The sequence below is a fragment of the Mauremys mutica genome, chromosome 3 (assembly GCF_020497125.1).
Source record: "Mauremys mutica isolate MM-2020 ecotype Southern chromosome 3, ASM2049712v1, whole genome shotgun sequence".
In the NCBI taxonomy this organism is placed as follows: domain Eukaryota; kingdom Metazoa; phylum Chordata; order Testudines; family Geoemydidae; genus Mauremys; species Mauremys mutica.
In genome coordinates this window covers 84134657-84151315 of record NC_059074.1, presented here as the reverse complement: position 1 = coordinate 84151315, position 16659 = coordinate 84134657, and the positions used below count along the sequence as shown (strand labels likewise).

Sequence of the window (16659 nt, the reverse complement as noted above, 5' to 3'; positions counted from 1 at the left end):
GTTTTCTCTGCAGCTCTGGACTTCTGATCTTTGAAGACTTTGGTTCTGAAATATCTTTATGTTGTCATTCAAGATACCATCCATCTCTTCAACCCCTCTACTCACAGGAATGTTAGGAAGCTTAATTCATTAATGTCTGTAAATCATTTTAAGACCCTCACCTGGAAGGTGCGGGAGAAATAGAAGTTAGTAGTAGTAACTGAATTAATTGTATTTGTGCTTATAGAATCAGGAGACAAACCTCCACTTGAAACAGAAGCAATACCTCAGGTAGAACCTGACCGCACCAAAGGAGTTGTGGAACCTAAACCTGAACCAGGTTAGACATGAAATCTTTCCTGTTTTCTCTTTCAAGCAAATATAATCCAGCTTTCTTTCCTTTGTATAATATGTTCCTTCCAACACTGGTAAATTCTATTTGATGCATGAGAATTCCCTTAAGCTGCCAAAAATTGTTTGTAAATGAATGCATCAGGTTTTTAATTACATGTACATTTTTTTTGTTTTGCAGAAATGTAATGAAAAATGTCATGGTCTCAAATATGTATGCTATGTAATTAAAGAACCACATGCAAATTTAATTAATTGGATCTCTTTCTGTCTCCTTGTCTATTCTGAGAAGTATCAATATACAGCAACCCAATGTAATGAACTTGGCACTGCAAAATGTGCTAAAACAACAATAAAAGAAATTTGTGCTTAGAAGAGTAAATCACATAAAGAGGCAGAATATGTCAAAACTGTCTTTCCCATAGATTTAAGGGAAGTTAAAATTATTTTATAAAGTATGATAGGATAACTCTTTAAATGCAAAATCTTTAAAGATGCATTTTCTTCTGAAAATCATTTTGTTTGCTCAGAAATCATGTTACCTGAGTTTCCAGAGGATGGTTTCCCAGATGTACCAGAAATAGAGCCATTTAAAGAGAAGATTAAGCTATTCATGCACAACTGGCAAAAACTAGAGCCAGGAATCAATGATTCATCTTTAATTCAGACTGCTGTTTTAGAGATTGCTGGGCAAACTCCAGAAACACTGCTTAATCAAATTGTCCTGGTGATGGAAAGTAAGTAATGCTGTTCATAAGTTTCACATTTGACCTGCATAGAGAGGAAGTTATAGTGTGAAAATGAGAGGGGTGTTGTTTGTGTTTTACTTAGTCCTAAATCTGTGTTGTGAAGTGGAAGGAAGGGCTTATTGTGTTCAGTGGAGGAACTGGGAATTAGAAGGGGGATAGCAAGCAGGTTAAGCATCAAGACACATGGGAAGAGGTGAATAATTTATATAAAAGAAATCATGAAAATGTGTACATAACAGCTTCTTAAACATTTTTCTTTTACATCCCTTGCCCACCATTTTTGCTTTGGCTATTTATGCCTTAATACTGCAACAGGACACGCACAGCTGTCCTGTGTGTGCACACATGTCCTGTGTGACACACCTCATACTAGGGTCCACTTGTGTGTAAATTCTATTAAAGTCAATGGACTCTGAATGAATGTAAGGGTCCACCCATCTACAGTAAACATTTAGTAGCAGGACCATTTCTTCCCTGTGTGCACTGAGGCGTGCATTTTTGAGTGCTAGGTAAATAATAATAATCAACCTCTGATATAAATCTGGTTCAAGTGTTTGATTAACCCACATCAATTACAAATTCATTTATTCTGTCAGATAAAATTTGCCTGATCCTTGTTCTGAGGGATTTTCCCAAAATTAAACATAAAAATAGTTATTACAAACAGTAATGCAGTTCTCTTCAGTTTTACTTCTAATCCCTGTGTAATAGCAAGTTCCTGTTAGAAATACTATTGCATCTTTATTTACAATACAAACAAGAGGACATTCATTTTGTCAAGAAAACAATATGTACTCTGAGTAGGAGATGTGTTATGTACACTTCAAGGATAAAAAAAAAATGGAAAAACATACCTGGCATGATTTATTTGTGGACTTGCATGTTTTGTATACTTTCAGGGGGCAGAAATAAAAACAGAAGCATGACTTGAACACTTTTTGACAATAATTGAAATGAAAAAATGGTAACTTTTTCAGAACCTTTTAAATATTATGGCTGGGAAATATCTCCAGAAGATCTAGATGAAGAAGCAGAAGATTTGCAGGCAGAAGGGGAGACTGATGAAGAATTAGAAGAGGAAGAGCAAGAAGAAAATGATGAAGTGAGAAATACTGGCTTTGTTAATCATTTTACTTTGACTCATTATGGGTTTGCGTTTAACCTCAGACAAAGCAGATTTATTAAGCTGTATGCCTAAATATTTTTGGAACAAATTCATCATCCTCACAAAAATGTCCACAGAATGTGTACACCCATAAATTGCCTACGCAATTTTATTATACTCCTGTATTCTGACTGGCAGTGGTATTATTCCAACAGAGCAGGGGCGGCTCTAGGCACCAGCAAAGCAAGCACTTGCTTGGGGCAGCCCATTTGCAGGGGCGGCAGGGATCCAGCATGGGAGCTGAGAACCAACAGAGGGCCCTGGGAGCTGTAGTTCCTTGGTTAACTCTCTGTCTATAGAGCCAGCCCTGGAGCAGGGAAAGAACTACATTTCCCAGCATTCCCTTGGCCACTACCAACAGGGAAGGGAGGGGGAGGGAGGGAGGTAGCTGAAACCTCATGCTGCAGCTTGCTGTGAATGGACAGCTGCACTGTGAAGGGTAGGGATACCATATTTTAACATTCAAAAAATAGGACACTCCATGGGGAGGGAGAGTAGCCCCACCCTGCCACCATCCACTCCCTCCAACTGCCCCCCACAGAAACCCCAACCCATCCAACCTTCCCTGCTCCCTGTCCCCTGATCACCCCATCCCGGGACCCCTGCCCCTAACTGCCCCCCAGGACCCCACCCCCTATCTAAGCGTCCCTTCTCCTTGTCCCCAACTGTCCCCTCCTTAGACCCCCGCCAACTTCCCCCCTAGGACTCCACCCCCTACCTGTCCCCTGACAAACCCCTGGGACTCCCATGCCTATCCGACCGCTGCCTGTCCCCTGACTGCCCCCCCAAACCCCTGACCCATCTAACCCCCCCTTCTCCCTGCCACTGACTGCCCCCCCGAACCTCCGCCCCATCCAACCCCCCCTGCTCCCTGTCCCTTGACTGCCCCCCCGGAGCCCTCTATCCCTTCTCCAACCCCCCAGCCCCCTTACCATGCCATTCAGACCAGTGTGTCTGGCTCCGTGCAGCACCAGACACGCTGCTGCATACATGCTGCCATGCTCCCCCGCGGAGCAAACCGCCCCCCCCAGCACCTGCCTTCCAGATTTGAACACCTGAAAATTCAGGAGTGCTCAAGCTCAGTTTGAGCAGCTGTTACTTCATTTCTCCCAAATCAAATATACTGATCCACTGTAACTTGCTGTAGAAAAAGTAGGATAAAATTGAGCAAGAAATGCTTCCCAGTGGTTATTAGGACTGGAATTGCTATTTTCAACAGCCATTGCCTTTTTGTTTGTTTGTTTGTTTGTTTAAAAGGAAGACAGTGATATTGCACTGGCAAATTCCCTATAGAAACAAAGAGTGTAACAAAAGAATAATAAAGGCACCTCAACTTTTCCTTATTTATGTAGGACAGTCTTATAATATGCATCCAGATATCCTCCAATCACACAAACTGAAAATTGTTCCACTTTACCCTCTGTAACCATATGGGAACCAATCCTGTCTGTGTTTTGTGCACATCCAAAATTCCTGCTGATGACCTGCCCTGGGAGTGAGTTACCAGTGACCCAGGGCTGCAGCAGAAGGAGGGTGCAGGTGGTGGTGGGAGAGCCCAGGGCTGGGGCAGCAGGAGGTGTGGGGGGGGCAATGGTGGGAGGGGAAGGGGGGAGCCCAGAGCTGGGGTGGCAGGGGGTGTGGGTGGGGGGAGAGAGCCCAGTGCTGGGGCAGCAGGGGGGCAGGGCCGGTGCAACCATTTAGGTGACCTAGGCAGTCGCCTAGGACGCTAGGATTTGGGGGGCACCATTTTCTTCGGCAGTGACCGAGGCGGCCGGATCATTGGCTGCCCCGGTCACCACTGGCATTTAGGCGAAGGGAGCTGGGGCAGAGAAGCGCGGGGAGGGCTGCCTGCAGCAAGTAGGGGGGGGGGGGCGGGCGGCACGCAGGGGAACTCCCCGCCCCAGCTCACCCCGCTGCAAGCCTGGGAGGCGGGAGAAGTGAAGCAGCCACGGCGTGCTTGGGGAGGAGGCGGGGCAGGGGTGAACTGCTTCAGTTCTCCTGCCTCCCAGGCTTGCGGCGCCAATCAGCTTAGGTGCCGCAAGCCTGGGAGGCGGGAGAAGTGAAGCAGCGATAGCATGCTCGGGGTGCTCGTGCACGCAGCAGGGTTGAGCTGGGGCGGGGGGGTGCCTCAGGGCAGAGGGTGGGGAGCTGCCACGGGGGCGGGGGGGCGCAAAGTGGAAGTTTCGCCTAGGGCGCGAAACATCCTTGCAGCGGCCCTGCAGGGGAGTGTGGCGAGGAGCCCAGGGCTGGGACGGGGGGCAGCCAAATTTTTTTTTGCTTGGGGCGGCAAAAAACCTAGAGCTGACCCGGCAACAGAGAGCACAAATACTCTGTGCTTGTAAGGAGAGTGTGCATAGCCAGTATTGCCAGATGATGGGATAGGTCAGGGTTTGGCAACCTTTCAGAAGTGCTGTGCCGAGTCTTCATTTATTCACTCTGATTTAAGGTTTTGCGTGCCAGTAATACATTTTAATGTTTTTAGAAGGTCTCTTTCTATAAGTCTATAATATATAACTAAACTGTTGTTGTATGTAAAGTAAATAAGGTTTTTAAAACGTTTAAGAAGCTTCATTTAAAATTAAATTAAAATGCAGAACCCCCCCAGACCAGTGGCCAGGACCCAGGCAGTGTGAGTGCCACTGAAAATTAGCTCGCGTGCCGCCTTTGGCACACTTGCCATAGGTTGCCTACCCCTGGGATAGGTGCATATCAGCATGGGGATCCACCATCAGGCCTAATTTCTGAATGACTTTCTGTAGCTGCTTTTGTGGTGGACCTGTATATTTTGGATAAGCTAGAAGTTGTGGGAAATTCTGCCTTCTGTCTGATCAGCTCTTGAAGACATGAAATGCTATGTGAATGCTAAGTATAAGTATCATTCCTTTTCCCTGTATTATTCCAATGCTATATAGCACAGTCATATTCTGCTAATTATATAGGGGAGTGCCTGCCTTACTGTTTGTTTATGTTTTCAGAACCACCAACTATTTTATAAGATATTTTGGCAGTATTGTTAAGGGCCACATTTAAAGTAGTTTATTTTTGTTGCCCCTTTTGGCCTAAGAGGTTAGCCAGTTTTCAGAGCCTTGCCATTTTTGTGTTTGTTAGGAGGAGAAATTGATGGTGTAAGTCAGGTATTTCTTTGGTGCAATCCTGTTTATTTACAGAGAATGTATAGGAAGTCCTGTTTCCCTGAACACAGTAGAAACAACAACTGGCAAGTTTCCTTGCTCACAATCTTCAGGCCTGCCTTCCCGAGTAATCCGCTGCCCCACAGAGCATTGTCTCTTGGCTCCCTCTTAAGGCTATATTCACAACTGCTTCTCCCACTGTCTATAGTTCTTCTTCTCTGACACACACTTAGCTTGCAAAAACAATACCCTAGCCTCTACATTTGCAATTAGTCCCAGGGAAACCCCTCGGAGCACACAGTTCTTCTTCGAGTGATTGCTGATGTGTATTCCACTATAGGTGTGCGTGCTCACCACGTGCACCGGTGCCGGAAGTTTTTCCCTTAGCAGTATCCGTAGTGAGGGAGCACCACTGCGACCCCTGGAGTGGCGCCGACATATCGCACCATAAAGGGGGCTGCGCGCTCCCTCCACCCTCAGTTCCTTCTTGCCGCTAGTGAAGGTAGTCGGAACTTGCTCCAGCCTAGGCTGCAGCGTTATAGCCTTAGTGGTATCCAGTCTTTAGAAAACTTCCTTGCTGAACTTTCTCTTGCGAAGCTGGGCTCGGGGCATAACCCGTGGCCCAGGCTTCAAGTTGTGCGACTCCTGTCGCAACTCCATGCCCAGAAGCGATCCACACAGTCAGTGTCTTCACTGTCTGGACGAGGCTCACATTAGTGAGAAGTGTAAGACCTGCCGCTCCTTCAAGCCCCAAACAAAGAAGGAGCATGAGATCCGACTCCGAGCTCTCCTCATGGAGTCAGCATTGGCCCCGGCACCGGCACGTCGAGCCAACCCCATGCCCGGCACCTCGGCTTCGGCGCGCAGCGAAGCGCCTCCAGTGCGCCATCCTGATTCTGCGCCCAGTACCGCGTCCTCGGCGTGCAGGGAGGCGCCGTCAATGAGCCAGCACCGCTCCCCAGCTAAACAAGGGAAGACTCAGCGGCACCGTGAGAAGGAGAGGGGTGAGGCCAGACCCGAGTTGGGCAGCCCACGATCCCCATCGGGACATAGACCTCCGACTCGTGCTGAGCGGAGTAGTCCAGTCCCGTCCACGTGAGCCTCGCCCGAAGTACGCATGCCGTCGACACCAGAGGCAACTCAGGCCGCACGTGATATCTTGGCGCTTCCGGTGCTGGGTGTGCCGCCTCAGTCGGGTCCCCGGTCCCGTGGAAAGCCGCCTTTGGGGGCCCATCAACCCTCCCCGGAGGTTTCAGAGGTCGAGGCACCTTCCCGGGTCGAGGTGCCGAGTAGAGCCCCGTGACGCACGTCGACTCCGCGTCCCAGCTCTTCAGTGAGCGGATCTCACTCCTCAGACGCCATCGAGGAGGTGACAAGAGATGCCACCGTTCCTCCTCCAGTGAGTCAGAGAGGAACAGGTCTCGACGCCATCAGCACTGACACTCGTACTCAAGCGCCCGCCATTACAGAGGCCATGCTCAGAGTGTGTCCCGAGGGTCCCCAACACCGAGGTGCCGTGGTCGCAGGTGCCGCAGGGAGTCCAGAGATACCTTGTCAGAAATTTACTTTTCGACTTCCTCCAGGTCGAAGTCTCGGGGAAGGAGCCGTCATGACAGAGACCGTTCCAGTCGTTCCTATGGCACTGTGTGTTCCTCCAGGACTTCGGCATCGGCGCGCAACCATCTCTCCCCAAGCCGCATGACCAACCAGCCCTGCCGGCGCCTGAGGTGACTCATTTCCAAGCCATTCCCTGGCAAGGACAATGGTGCCACTGGGCACCATTGCCTCAGGTTCCTACGCAGCCGAGACCTCGCTCCGTGGCGGGAGCCTCTCAAGGCCGCCCTGCGTCACCTCCCCGGCACCAGGATCAGACCATGGGCGCCGAACCCCCGGCACCGACTCCGGCACCAGACCCGGATGTCGAGCCCACGATGCCGTCGGTGGCTGAAGGCACCACACCATCCACCTCTTCGGCACCGGGGGATTCAGTTGCGGTACTGCCTTCCTCTTCCCAAGAGGACTTCAAGGCACATCAGGAGCTGCTTAAGAGGGTGGCAGCAAATCTCGAGCTCCGGGCTGAGGAGATGGAGGAGCCCTCTGATAACCTCTTCAATGTCCTCGCCTTCTCGGTACCGGGGCGTGTGGCACTCCCATTCCATCAGGGAGTAGCCAACATCACCACTGGCCTCTGGCAGACCCCGGCCTCCCTTGCGTCAATTTCCAGAAAGGCCGAGAGGAAGTACTTCATCCCCACAAAGGGTCACGAGTACCTATACACCCACCCAGCTCCTAACTCCTTGGTGGTAGAGTCGGTCCACCACCGTGAGCGGAATGGCCAGCCCGCACTCACACCAAAAGACAAGGATACTCGTAGACTGGACACCTTTGGGAAAAAGGTTTATTCGTCCGCGAGTTTCCAGCTCAGAGTGGCCAACCACCAGGCACTGCTGTGCTGGTACGAGTTTAATCTCTGGGGTTCCCTCTCTAAGTTTGAGCCCCTTCTCTGGGACAAGGACGGAAAGGAGTTTCAGGCCTTGATCGACGAGGGTGTGGCCATGGCCAAAGCAGCTCTCCAGGCGGCTTTGGCTGCAGCGGACACAGCTGCTCGTACGATGGCTTCCACAGTCTCCATGCGACGGGCGTCGTGGCTCTCGCTCTCGGGGTTGTCGGTCGAGTCCCAGTCTAAAATGCAGGACCTGCCCTTTGATGGCAAGGCCCTGTTTGCAGAACAGACAGATACCCATCTGCACGGGATGAAGGACTCCCACACCACCCTTCAGACGCTAGGCCTGTACATCCCTCCCTCTAAGGACAAGCCCAGGCCTCAAACCTCTGCTCCTCTCGTTCGGGGCAGATACGAGCCCCTGCCTAAGCGGCAGAGGGAACAAAGGCGTCGGTCCCAACGCCAATCCTGTTTGGCCCCACGGCCTGCGACCTCTAAAGCCAGGCGGCCGGGGAAGTGGCATTTTTGACTCGCTGAGGGGGGTCACCGAGCCTGTTACCAGTGTTCCCCCCACCCAGTTAATAAAAGTTGCCTTTTATTAACCGTTTATCGGCCTTCCGACTGCAATGGGCCCGTATAACATCAGACCAATGGGTCCTCAGCACCATTTCCCAAGGGTACAGGCTGCAGTTTGTTTCCACCCCTCCCAACTCTCCTCCATCCGGGCAGCCGGCTGGGGTCCCGGAGCATGCCCTCCTCCTCCGTCAGGAGGTGGAGTGCCTCCTCTCCCTTGGAGCGATGGAAAGGGTACTTCGGGAATACCAGGGCAGGGGTTTTTACTCCAGGTATTTCCTCATCCCGAAAGCGAAGGGCAGGCTTTGGCCCATCCTCGACCTGCGGAATCTCAACCAGTTCCTGGTTCGTTGCAAATTCCGCATCGTGTCTCTGGCCTCTATTATTCCATCCCTAGACCAGGGGGATTGGCACTGGACCTCCAGGATGCATACTTTCACATCCACATATTCGAGAGTCACAGGCATTTCCTCCATTTCATGGTGGGTCAGGACCATTTCCAGTTTACGGTCCTCCCCTTTGGCCTCTCTACTGCCCCCAGAGTATTTACAAAGTGTATGGTTGTCGTGGCTGCCCACCTCAGGAAAAAAGGGCTGCAAATCTTTCCCTACCTCGACAACTGGCTGCTCAAGGGCCGGTCTCGGTCTCTGGTGCAGCAGCACATGAGCGTCCTGTTAAACACCTGTGCAGCTCTGGGCCTACTGGTAAACGAGGAGAAATCCACGTTAGTCCCGGTTAAGCACATAAGCTTTATAGGGGCGCTGCTGGATTCCCGGGTGACCATAGCCTCCCTTCCAGAGGACAGATTTGAGACACTCAAAGCTCTCATTGCCTCAGTCACGGCCTTTCCAGTGACCACTGCATGGGTGTGCCTGCAAATCCTTGGTGGTGCAACATGCCAGGCTTCAGATGAGGCCCCTTCAGCTCTGGCTGGCCTCCCGGTACTCCCAGGTCAGAGACAGCCTGGACAAGGTGGTCACGCTGCTGCCCAGGGTGGTGGCAGATCTCCAATGGTGGTCCCTCCCGAGCAACATCCCCTTCTGAGAGCCTCCTCCATCACTAGACCTAGTGTCGGACGCCTCGGACCTGGGCTGGGGAGCCCACATGGGCGATAGCAGGACCCAGGGCATGTGGTCACCAGAGGAACTGACCCTGCACATAAATGTCAGGGAGCTCAGGGCTGTACGCCTGGCATGCATGGCCTTTTGCCAGCACATACAGGGGAAGATGGTCAGAGTCCTTACGGACAACACGACCACCATATATTACATCAACAAACGGGGGCACACGTTCCCGGGCCTTATGCCAGGAAGCCCAGCTCCTGTGGGAGTTTTGTATAGCCCACAATGTACTTCTTTGGGCTTTGTACCTGCCGGGCAAGAGCAACACGCTCGCAGACCGCCTGAACAGGGTGTTCTCCCAGCAGCATGAGTGGTCCCTGCACACGGAGGTAGCCAGGTGGATCTTTCTAAAGTGGGGTGCTCCCCAGGTAGACCTGTTTGCAACCGCCCAGAATCAACAGTGTCCTCAATTCTGCTCCAGAGTGGGAGGGGGCGAGGGGTCGATATCGGATGGGTTCCTGCTCCCATGGTCGGGGTCCCTGTTGTACACCTTTCCACCCTTCCCCTTAATAGGCAGGGTCCTACAGAAGGTGAAGTCAGACAGGGCGAGGGTCATTCTTATAGCCCCGGATTGGGCCCGTCAGCATTGGTATGGGTCCCTACTGCAACTCTTACCGGCCCCTCCATGCAGGCTGCCGCTCTGCCCGGACCTCCTCTCCCAGGAGGAAGGTTGTCTCCTCCATCCCAACCTAGCCACACTCCACCTGACAGTGTGGCTGCTCCATGGTTAAATGAGGAGGAAGGGAGGTGTTCTGAGGATGTGAGGAAGGTCCTCCTGGAAAGTAGGAAACCCTCCACACGTTGAACCTACCTGGCTAAATGGTATAGGTTCTCTAGGTGGGCGAGGGATAGAGGTTCTTCTCCCTACTCCGCGTCTATCCAGCTTGTCCTCGACTACCTCCTCTCCCTTAGAACCAAAGGGCTGGTGCCCTCTTCGATCAGGGTGCACCTGGCGGCCATTTCGGCCTTCCATCCCCCGGTGCAGGGCCTGTCTGTGTTCTCGCATCACATGACGGCCCGGTTTCTGAAAGGGTTAGATCAGGCATTCCCATACGCCAGACCCCCGGTTCCGTTCTGGGACCTGAACCTGGTGCTCTCCCACCTCACAGGGCCTCCTTTTGAGCCATTAGCCACGTGCTCGCGGTCCCATCTGTCGTGGAAGGTGGCATTCCTAGTTGCCATCACCTCAGCCCGTCGCGTCTTGGAGCTCGGGCCCTGACTTCTGAACCGCCATATACGGTCTTCCATAAGGACAAGGTTCACCTCCGCCCTCACCCCGCGTTTTTGCCAAAGGTAGTCTCAGCTTTTCACATGGATCAGGATATTTTTCTCTCTGTCTTAAACCCCATTTCTCCAATGAGGAACCCGGCATGCACACATTGGACATGCGCAGAGCCTTCTACCTGGACAGAACCAGGTCATTTAGGAGGTCCCCCCCAGCTTTTTATTGCTTTGGCTAAGCATATGAGGGGATGGCCAGTGTCCACTCAGCGCATCTCCCGCTGGATCACCTCGTGCATTCGCACCTGTTACGACCTGGCAGGGGTTCCCCCACCTCCTATTGTAAAGGTGCATTCCACCAGAGCCCAAGCCTCGTCAGCAGCCTATATGGCTCATGTCCCTATCCAGGACATCTGTAGGACTGGTACGTGGTCCTCTGTCCACCCCTTTTCATCGCACTATGCGATCGTCTCCCACCATAGACAGCTGCAGCAGCACAGCAGCCAGCAAACAGAGCTGTAAACAGGGGAGTTTCAGTGGGAGTTCTGTTGGAGGAGAAGGTTTTTGTATTTTGTGGTTTGTATTTTGTGGTTTGTATTTTGTGGTTTGTATGTGTGGAGGCTGGTAGGGGCAGTGTGCTGGGAGAGAAGCTGAGCCCTGATTAGGGGGCAGGTCTTCTCTGCTTAGGGGTCCTATAAAGGTAGCCAGCCAGTCAGGCAGCGGCATAGACAGCTGTAGCGGCACAGCAGCCAGCAAACAGAGTTGTAAACAGGGGAGTTTCGATGGGAGTTTACAGGAGGAGGTTGCGGGGGAGACTCAGAGACCTAGGCAAAGGAACTGACAGGCTAGTGAAGGGAGTGGGTGGTGTTCTGCCGGTGTTCTGGTGCCTGTTGGGGGTTTGTTTTGGTTTGCGTTTCCTGGACTAACAGGTTTTAGGTGGGAAGGCTATGACCGATACAGAGGCAGCAGTGAAAGACACAATGAATATGACTGGATGTGGAAGCTGCAGCATGTACATGATCCTGGAGGGGATATCTGAAAAGAGTTTCGTCTGCATGAAGTGCCACCTGATAGAGCTGATGGAAGAAAAGATCCGAGGACTGGAGATGCAGGTGAAAACTCTGGTAGAGTTTAGAAGGGGGTCCGAGCAGATGATGGACCAAAGATATGAGGAGGCTGAAGGGATAAGCTCAGACTTGCAGATGGAAGCAGGACCAAAGAATTCTGAGGGGAGACTGCTGGGTGAGGAAAGTGGACGGTGGAAGCACATGACTAAGAGAACCAGGTAGAGGAAAAGACGGGCCAGTGAAGGAGAAATAGAGCTCAGGAACAGATTTTCAGAGTTGGAAAATGAAGAAGGGGCACAGCAGGTGGTTGCTGAAGGTGAGAGGGCAAAGAAGAAGAGAAGAGCAGCTAATCCTACAGGAAGAGGGGAAGAGTCAATGAAGACAACACCAAATATGGGCCCCAGGAGGATATGGGATGGGTTGTGGAGGATTGCAAGGGTGAATAGGAATCGAGAGGACTTGCAGCCAGTGGGAGCAGGGGCTAGACCGGAGAATCACACTGTCACCAGGAAAAGGCAGGTCTACGTGATTGGGGACTCCTTGCTGAGAAGAATAGACAGGCCTGTAACTAGACCTGATCCGGAGAACAGAAGGGTGTGCTGTCTGCCGGGTGCTAAGATACGGGATGTGGACCTGAGGCTGAAAAGGATCCTAACGGGAGCAGAAAAGAATCCGTTGATTGTCCTTCATGTGGGAACGAATGATACGGCTAGATTCTCGCTGGAACATATCAAGGGAGACTATGCCAGACTGGGGAAGATGCTTAAGGAAATTGAGGCCCAGGTGATCTTCAGTGGGATTCTGCCTGTTCCTAGAGAAGGGCAACAAAGGTGTGACAAGATTATGGCAATCAACAGATGGCTCAGGCAGTGGTGCTATAAGGAGGGCTTTGGGATGTACGGCCACTGGGAAGCATTCATGGACAGAGGACTGTTCTCTCGGGATGGACTTCACCTGAGTAAGGAGGGAAATAGACTTCTAGGATGGAGGCTGGCACAACTGATTGAGAGCTTTAAACTAGGAATTTGGGGGAGATGGTTGGGACATGTCCAGGTAATCTCCACACTGGAATTTAACATTGAGAGGGAAGAAAACAAAGTAAGAGAGGTAATAATTGGAGATATACCAATCTCCTAGAACTGGAAGGGACCTTGAAAGGTCATCGAGTCCAGCCCCCTGCTTTCACTAGCAGGACCAATTTTTGCCCCAGATCCCTAAATGGCTCCCTCAAGGATTGAACTCACAACTCTGGGTTTAGCAGGCCACTGCTCAAACCACTGAGCTATCCCTCCCCATCAGCTGTGGGCAGAAGAATGGACATAAGGAGGAAGGGTAGTGTAGATACCAGTCTAATAGGTGATACTGGTGGTAGAATGTCTGTGCTTAACCGGGTAAAGAATGTCAGTGAAGTCAAATGGCAAAAATTAAGATGTCTGTACACTAATGCAAGGAGCCTAGCTAACAAAATGGAGGAACTAGAGCTACTGGTGCAGGAAGTGAAACCAGATATTATAGGGATAACAGAAACATGGTGGAATAGTAGTCATGACTGGAGTATAGGTATTGAAGACTATGTGCTGTTTAGGAAAGGCAGAAATAAAGGCAAAGGTGGTGGAGTAGCATTGTATATTGATGAGGTTAACTGTAAAGAAATAAGAAGTGATGGAATGGATAAGACAGAGTCTGTCTGGGCAAAAATCACATTGGGAAAGAAAGCTACTAGAGCCTCCCCTGAGATAGTGCTTGGGGTGTGCTACAGACCACCGGGATCTGATTTGGATATGGATAGAGACCTCTTTAATGTTTTAAATGAAGTAAACACTAATGGGAATTGTGTGATCATGGGAGACTTTAACTTCCCAGACATAGACTGGAGGACAAGAGCTAGTAACAATAATAGGGCTCAGATTTTTCTGGATGTGATAGCTGATGGATTTCTTCACCAAGTAGTTGAAGAACCAACAAGAGGGGATGCCATTTTAGATTTGGTTTTGGTGAGTAGTGAGGACCTCATAGAAGAAATGGTTGTAGGGGACAACCGTGGTTCGAGTGATCATGAGCTAATTCAGTTCAAACTAGATGGAAGGATAAACAAAAATAGATCTGGGTCTAGGGTTTTTTATTTCAAAAGGGCTAACTTTAAAGAATTAAGGAAATTAGTTAGGGAAGTGGATTGGACTGAAGAACTTGTGAATCTAAAGGCGGAGGAGGCCTAGAATTACTTCAAGTCAAAGTTGCAGAAACTATCAGAAGCCTGCATCCCAAGAAAGGGGGAAAAAATCATAGGCAGGAGTTGTAGACCAAGCTGGATGAGCAAGCATCTCAGAGAGGTGATTAAGAAAAAGCAGAAAGCCTACAAGGAGTGGAAGATGGGAGCAAGGAAAGCTACCTTATTGAGGTCAGAACATGTAGGGATAAAGTGAGAAAGGCCAAAAGCCATGCAGAGTTGGACCTTGCAAAGGGAATTAAAACCAATAATAAAAGATTTTATAGCCATATAAATAAGAAGAAAACAAGGAAAGAAGTGGGACCGCTAAATACTGAGGATGGAGTGGAGGTTAAGGATAATCTAGGCATGGCCCAATATCTAAATAAATACTTTGCCTCAGTCTTTAATAAGGCTAATGAGGAGCTTAGGGATAATCATAGGATGACAAATTGGAATGAGGATATGGAGGTAGATATTACCACATCCGAGGTAGAAGCCAAACTCGAACAGCTTAATGGGACAAAATCAGAGGGCCCAGATAATCTTCATCCAAGAATATTAAAGGAACTGGCACATGAAATTGCAAGCCCATTAGCAAGAATTTTTAATGAATCAGTAAACTCAGGGGTTGTACCGTGCGACTGGAGAATTGCTAACATTGTTTCTATTTTTAAGAAAGGGAAAAAAAGTGATCCGTATAACTATAGGTCTGTTAGTTTGACATCTGTAGTATGTAAGGTCTTGGAAAAGTTTTTGAAGGAGAAAGTAGTTAAGGACATTGAGGTCAATTGTAATTGGGACAAAATACAACATGATTTTACAAAAGGTAGATCGTGCCAAACCAACCTGATCTCCTTCTTTGAGAAGGTAACAGATTTTTTAGACAAAGGAAACGCAGTGGATCTAATTTACCTCGATTTCAGTAAAGCATTTGATATGGTTCCACATGGGGAATTATTAGTTAAATTGGAAAAGATGGGGATCAATATGAAAATTGAAAGGTGGATAAGGAACTGGTTAAAGGGGAGACTACAACGGGTCGTACTGAAAGGTGAACTGTCAGGCTGGAAGGAGGTTACTAGTGGAGTTCCTCAGGGATCGGTTTTGGGACCAATCTTATTTAATCTTTTTATTACTGACCTCTTGGCACAAAAAGTGGGAATGTGCTAATAAAGTTTGCGGATGACACAAAGCTGGGAGGTATTGCTAACACAGAGAAGGACCGGGATATCCTACAGGAAGATCTGGATGACCTTGTAAACTGGAGTAATAATAATAGGATTAAATTTAATAGTGAAAAGTGCAAGATCATGCATTTAGGGATTAATAACAAGAATTTTAGTTATAAATTGGGGACACATCAGTTGGAAGTAACAGAGGAGGAGAAGGACCTCGGAGTATTGGTTGATCACAGGACGACTATGAGCCGCCAATGTGATATGGCCGTTAAAAAAGCTAATGCGGTTTTAGGATGCATCAGGCGAGGTATTTCCAGTAAAGATAAGGAGGTGTTAGTACCGTTATACAAGGCACTGGTGAGACCTCATTTGGAATACTGTGTGCAGTTCTGGTCTCCCATGTTTAAGAAGGATGAATTCAAACTGGAACAGGTTCAGAGATGGGCTACTAGAATGATCCAAGGAATGGAAAACCTGTCTTATGAAAGGAGACTCAAAGAGCTTGGCTTGTTTAGCCTAACCAAAAGAAGGTTATGGGGGGGATATGATTGCTCTTTATAAATATATCAGAGGGATAAATATTAGGGAGGGAGAGAAATTATTTAAGCTCAGTACCAATGTGGACACAAGAACAAATGGATATAAACTGGACACTAGGAAGTTTAGACTTGAAATTAGACGAAGGTTTCTAACCATTAGAGGAGTGAAGTTCTGGAACAGCCTTCCAAGGGGAGTAGTGGGGGCAAAAGACATATCTGGCTTTAAGACTAAGCTTGATAAGTTTATGGAGGGGATGGTATGATGGGATAGCCTAATTTTGGCAATTAATTTGGCAATTGATCTTTGATTATCAGCAGGTAAGTATTCCCAGTGGTCTGTGATGGGATGTTAGATGAGATGGGATCCGAATTATTACAGAGAATTCTTTCCGGGGTGCTGGCTGGTGAGTCTTGCCCACATGCTCAGGGTTTAACTGATCGCCATATTTGGGGTCGGGAAGGAATTTTCCTCCAAGGCAGATTGGCAGAGGCCCTGGAGGTTTTTCGCCTTCCTCTGCAGCATGGGGCATGGGTCACTTGCTGGAGGATTCTCTGCAGCTTGAGGTCTTCAAACCACAATTTGAGGACTTCAATAACTCAGACATAGGTTAGGGGTTTGTTACAGGCGTGGGTGGGTGAGATTCTGTGGCCTGCACTGTGCAGGAGGTCAGACTAGATGGTCATAATGGTCCCTTCTGACCTTAAAGTCTATGAGTCTATGACGCCGGGTTTGGTAGGGCAGTGCTCCGCCACGGTAACCCTTAAAACCTTACATTTAAACTCCTACCCGCCTCCATCAGGTATAGCTTGGAGTCACCTATAGTGGAATACACATGAGCAATCACTCGAAAAAGAAAGGACAGTTACCTATTTCCGAAACTGGCATTCTTCGAGATGCGTTGCTCAGGTGTATTCCACGTCCCACCCTCCTTC

At 49.4% G+C, this 16659-nt stretch overlaps 1 protein-coding gene and 1 long non-coding RNA gene across 8 annotated transcripts in view; one reads left to right on the top strand and one right to left on the bottom strand.

The window, feature by feature from the left end:
* The window catches only part of AK9 (adenylate kinase 9), a 212832-nt gene that overhangs the window by 121498 nt on the left and 74675 nt on the right, over positions 1-16659 (top strand). For all 7 annotated transcript variants that reach the window (XM_045009542.1, XM_045009545.1, XM_045009543.1 and 4 more), the window contains 3 exons: positions 227-319; positions 861-1067; positions 2057-2181. In XM_045009542.1, coding sequence (XP_044865477.1) covers positions 227-319; positions 861-1067; positions 2057-2181 — 425 coding nt within the window. The remainder of the gene's footprint in view (positions 1-226; positions 320-860; positions 1068-2056; positions 2182-16659) is intronic.
* The window catches only part of LOC123366270, a 51049-nt gene that overhangs the window by 16060 nt on the left and 18330 nt on the right, over positions 1-16659 (bottom strand). The window lies entirely within an intron of this gene.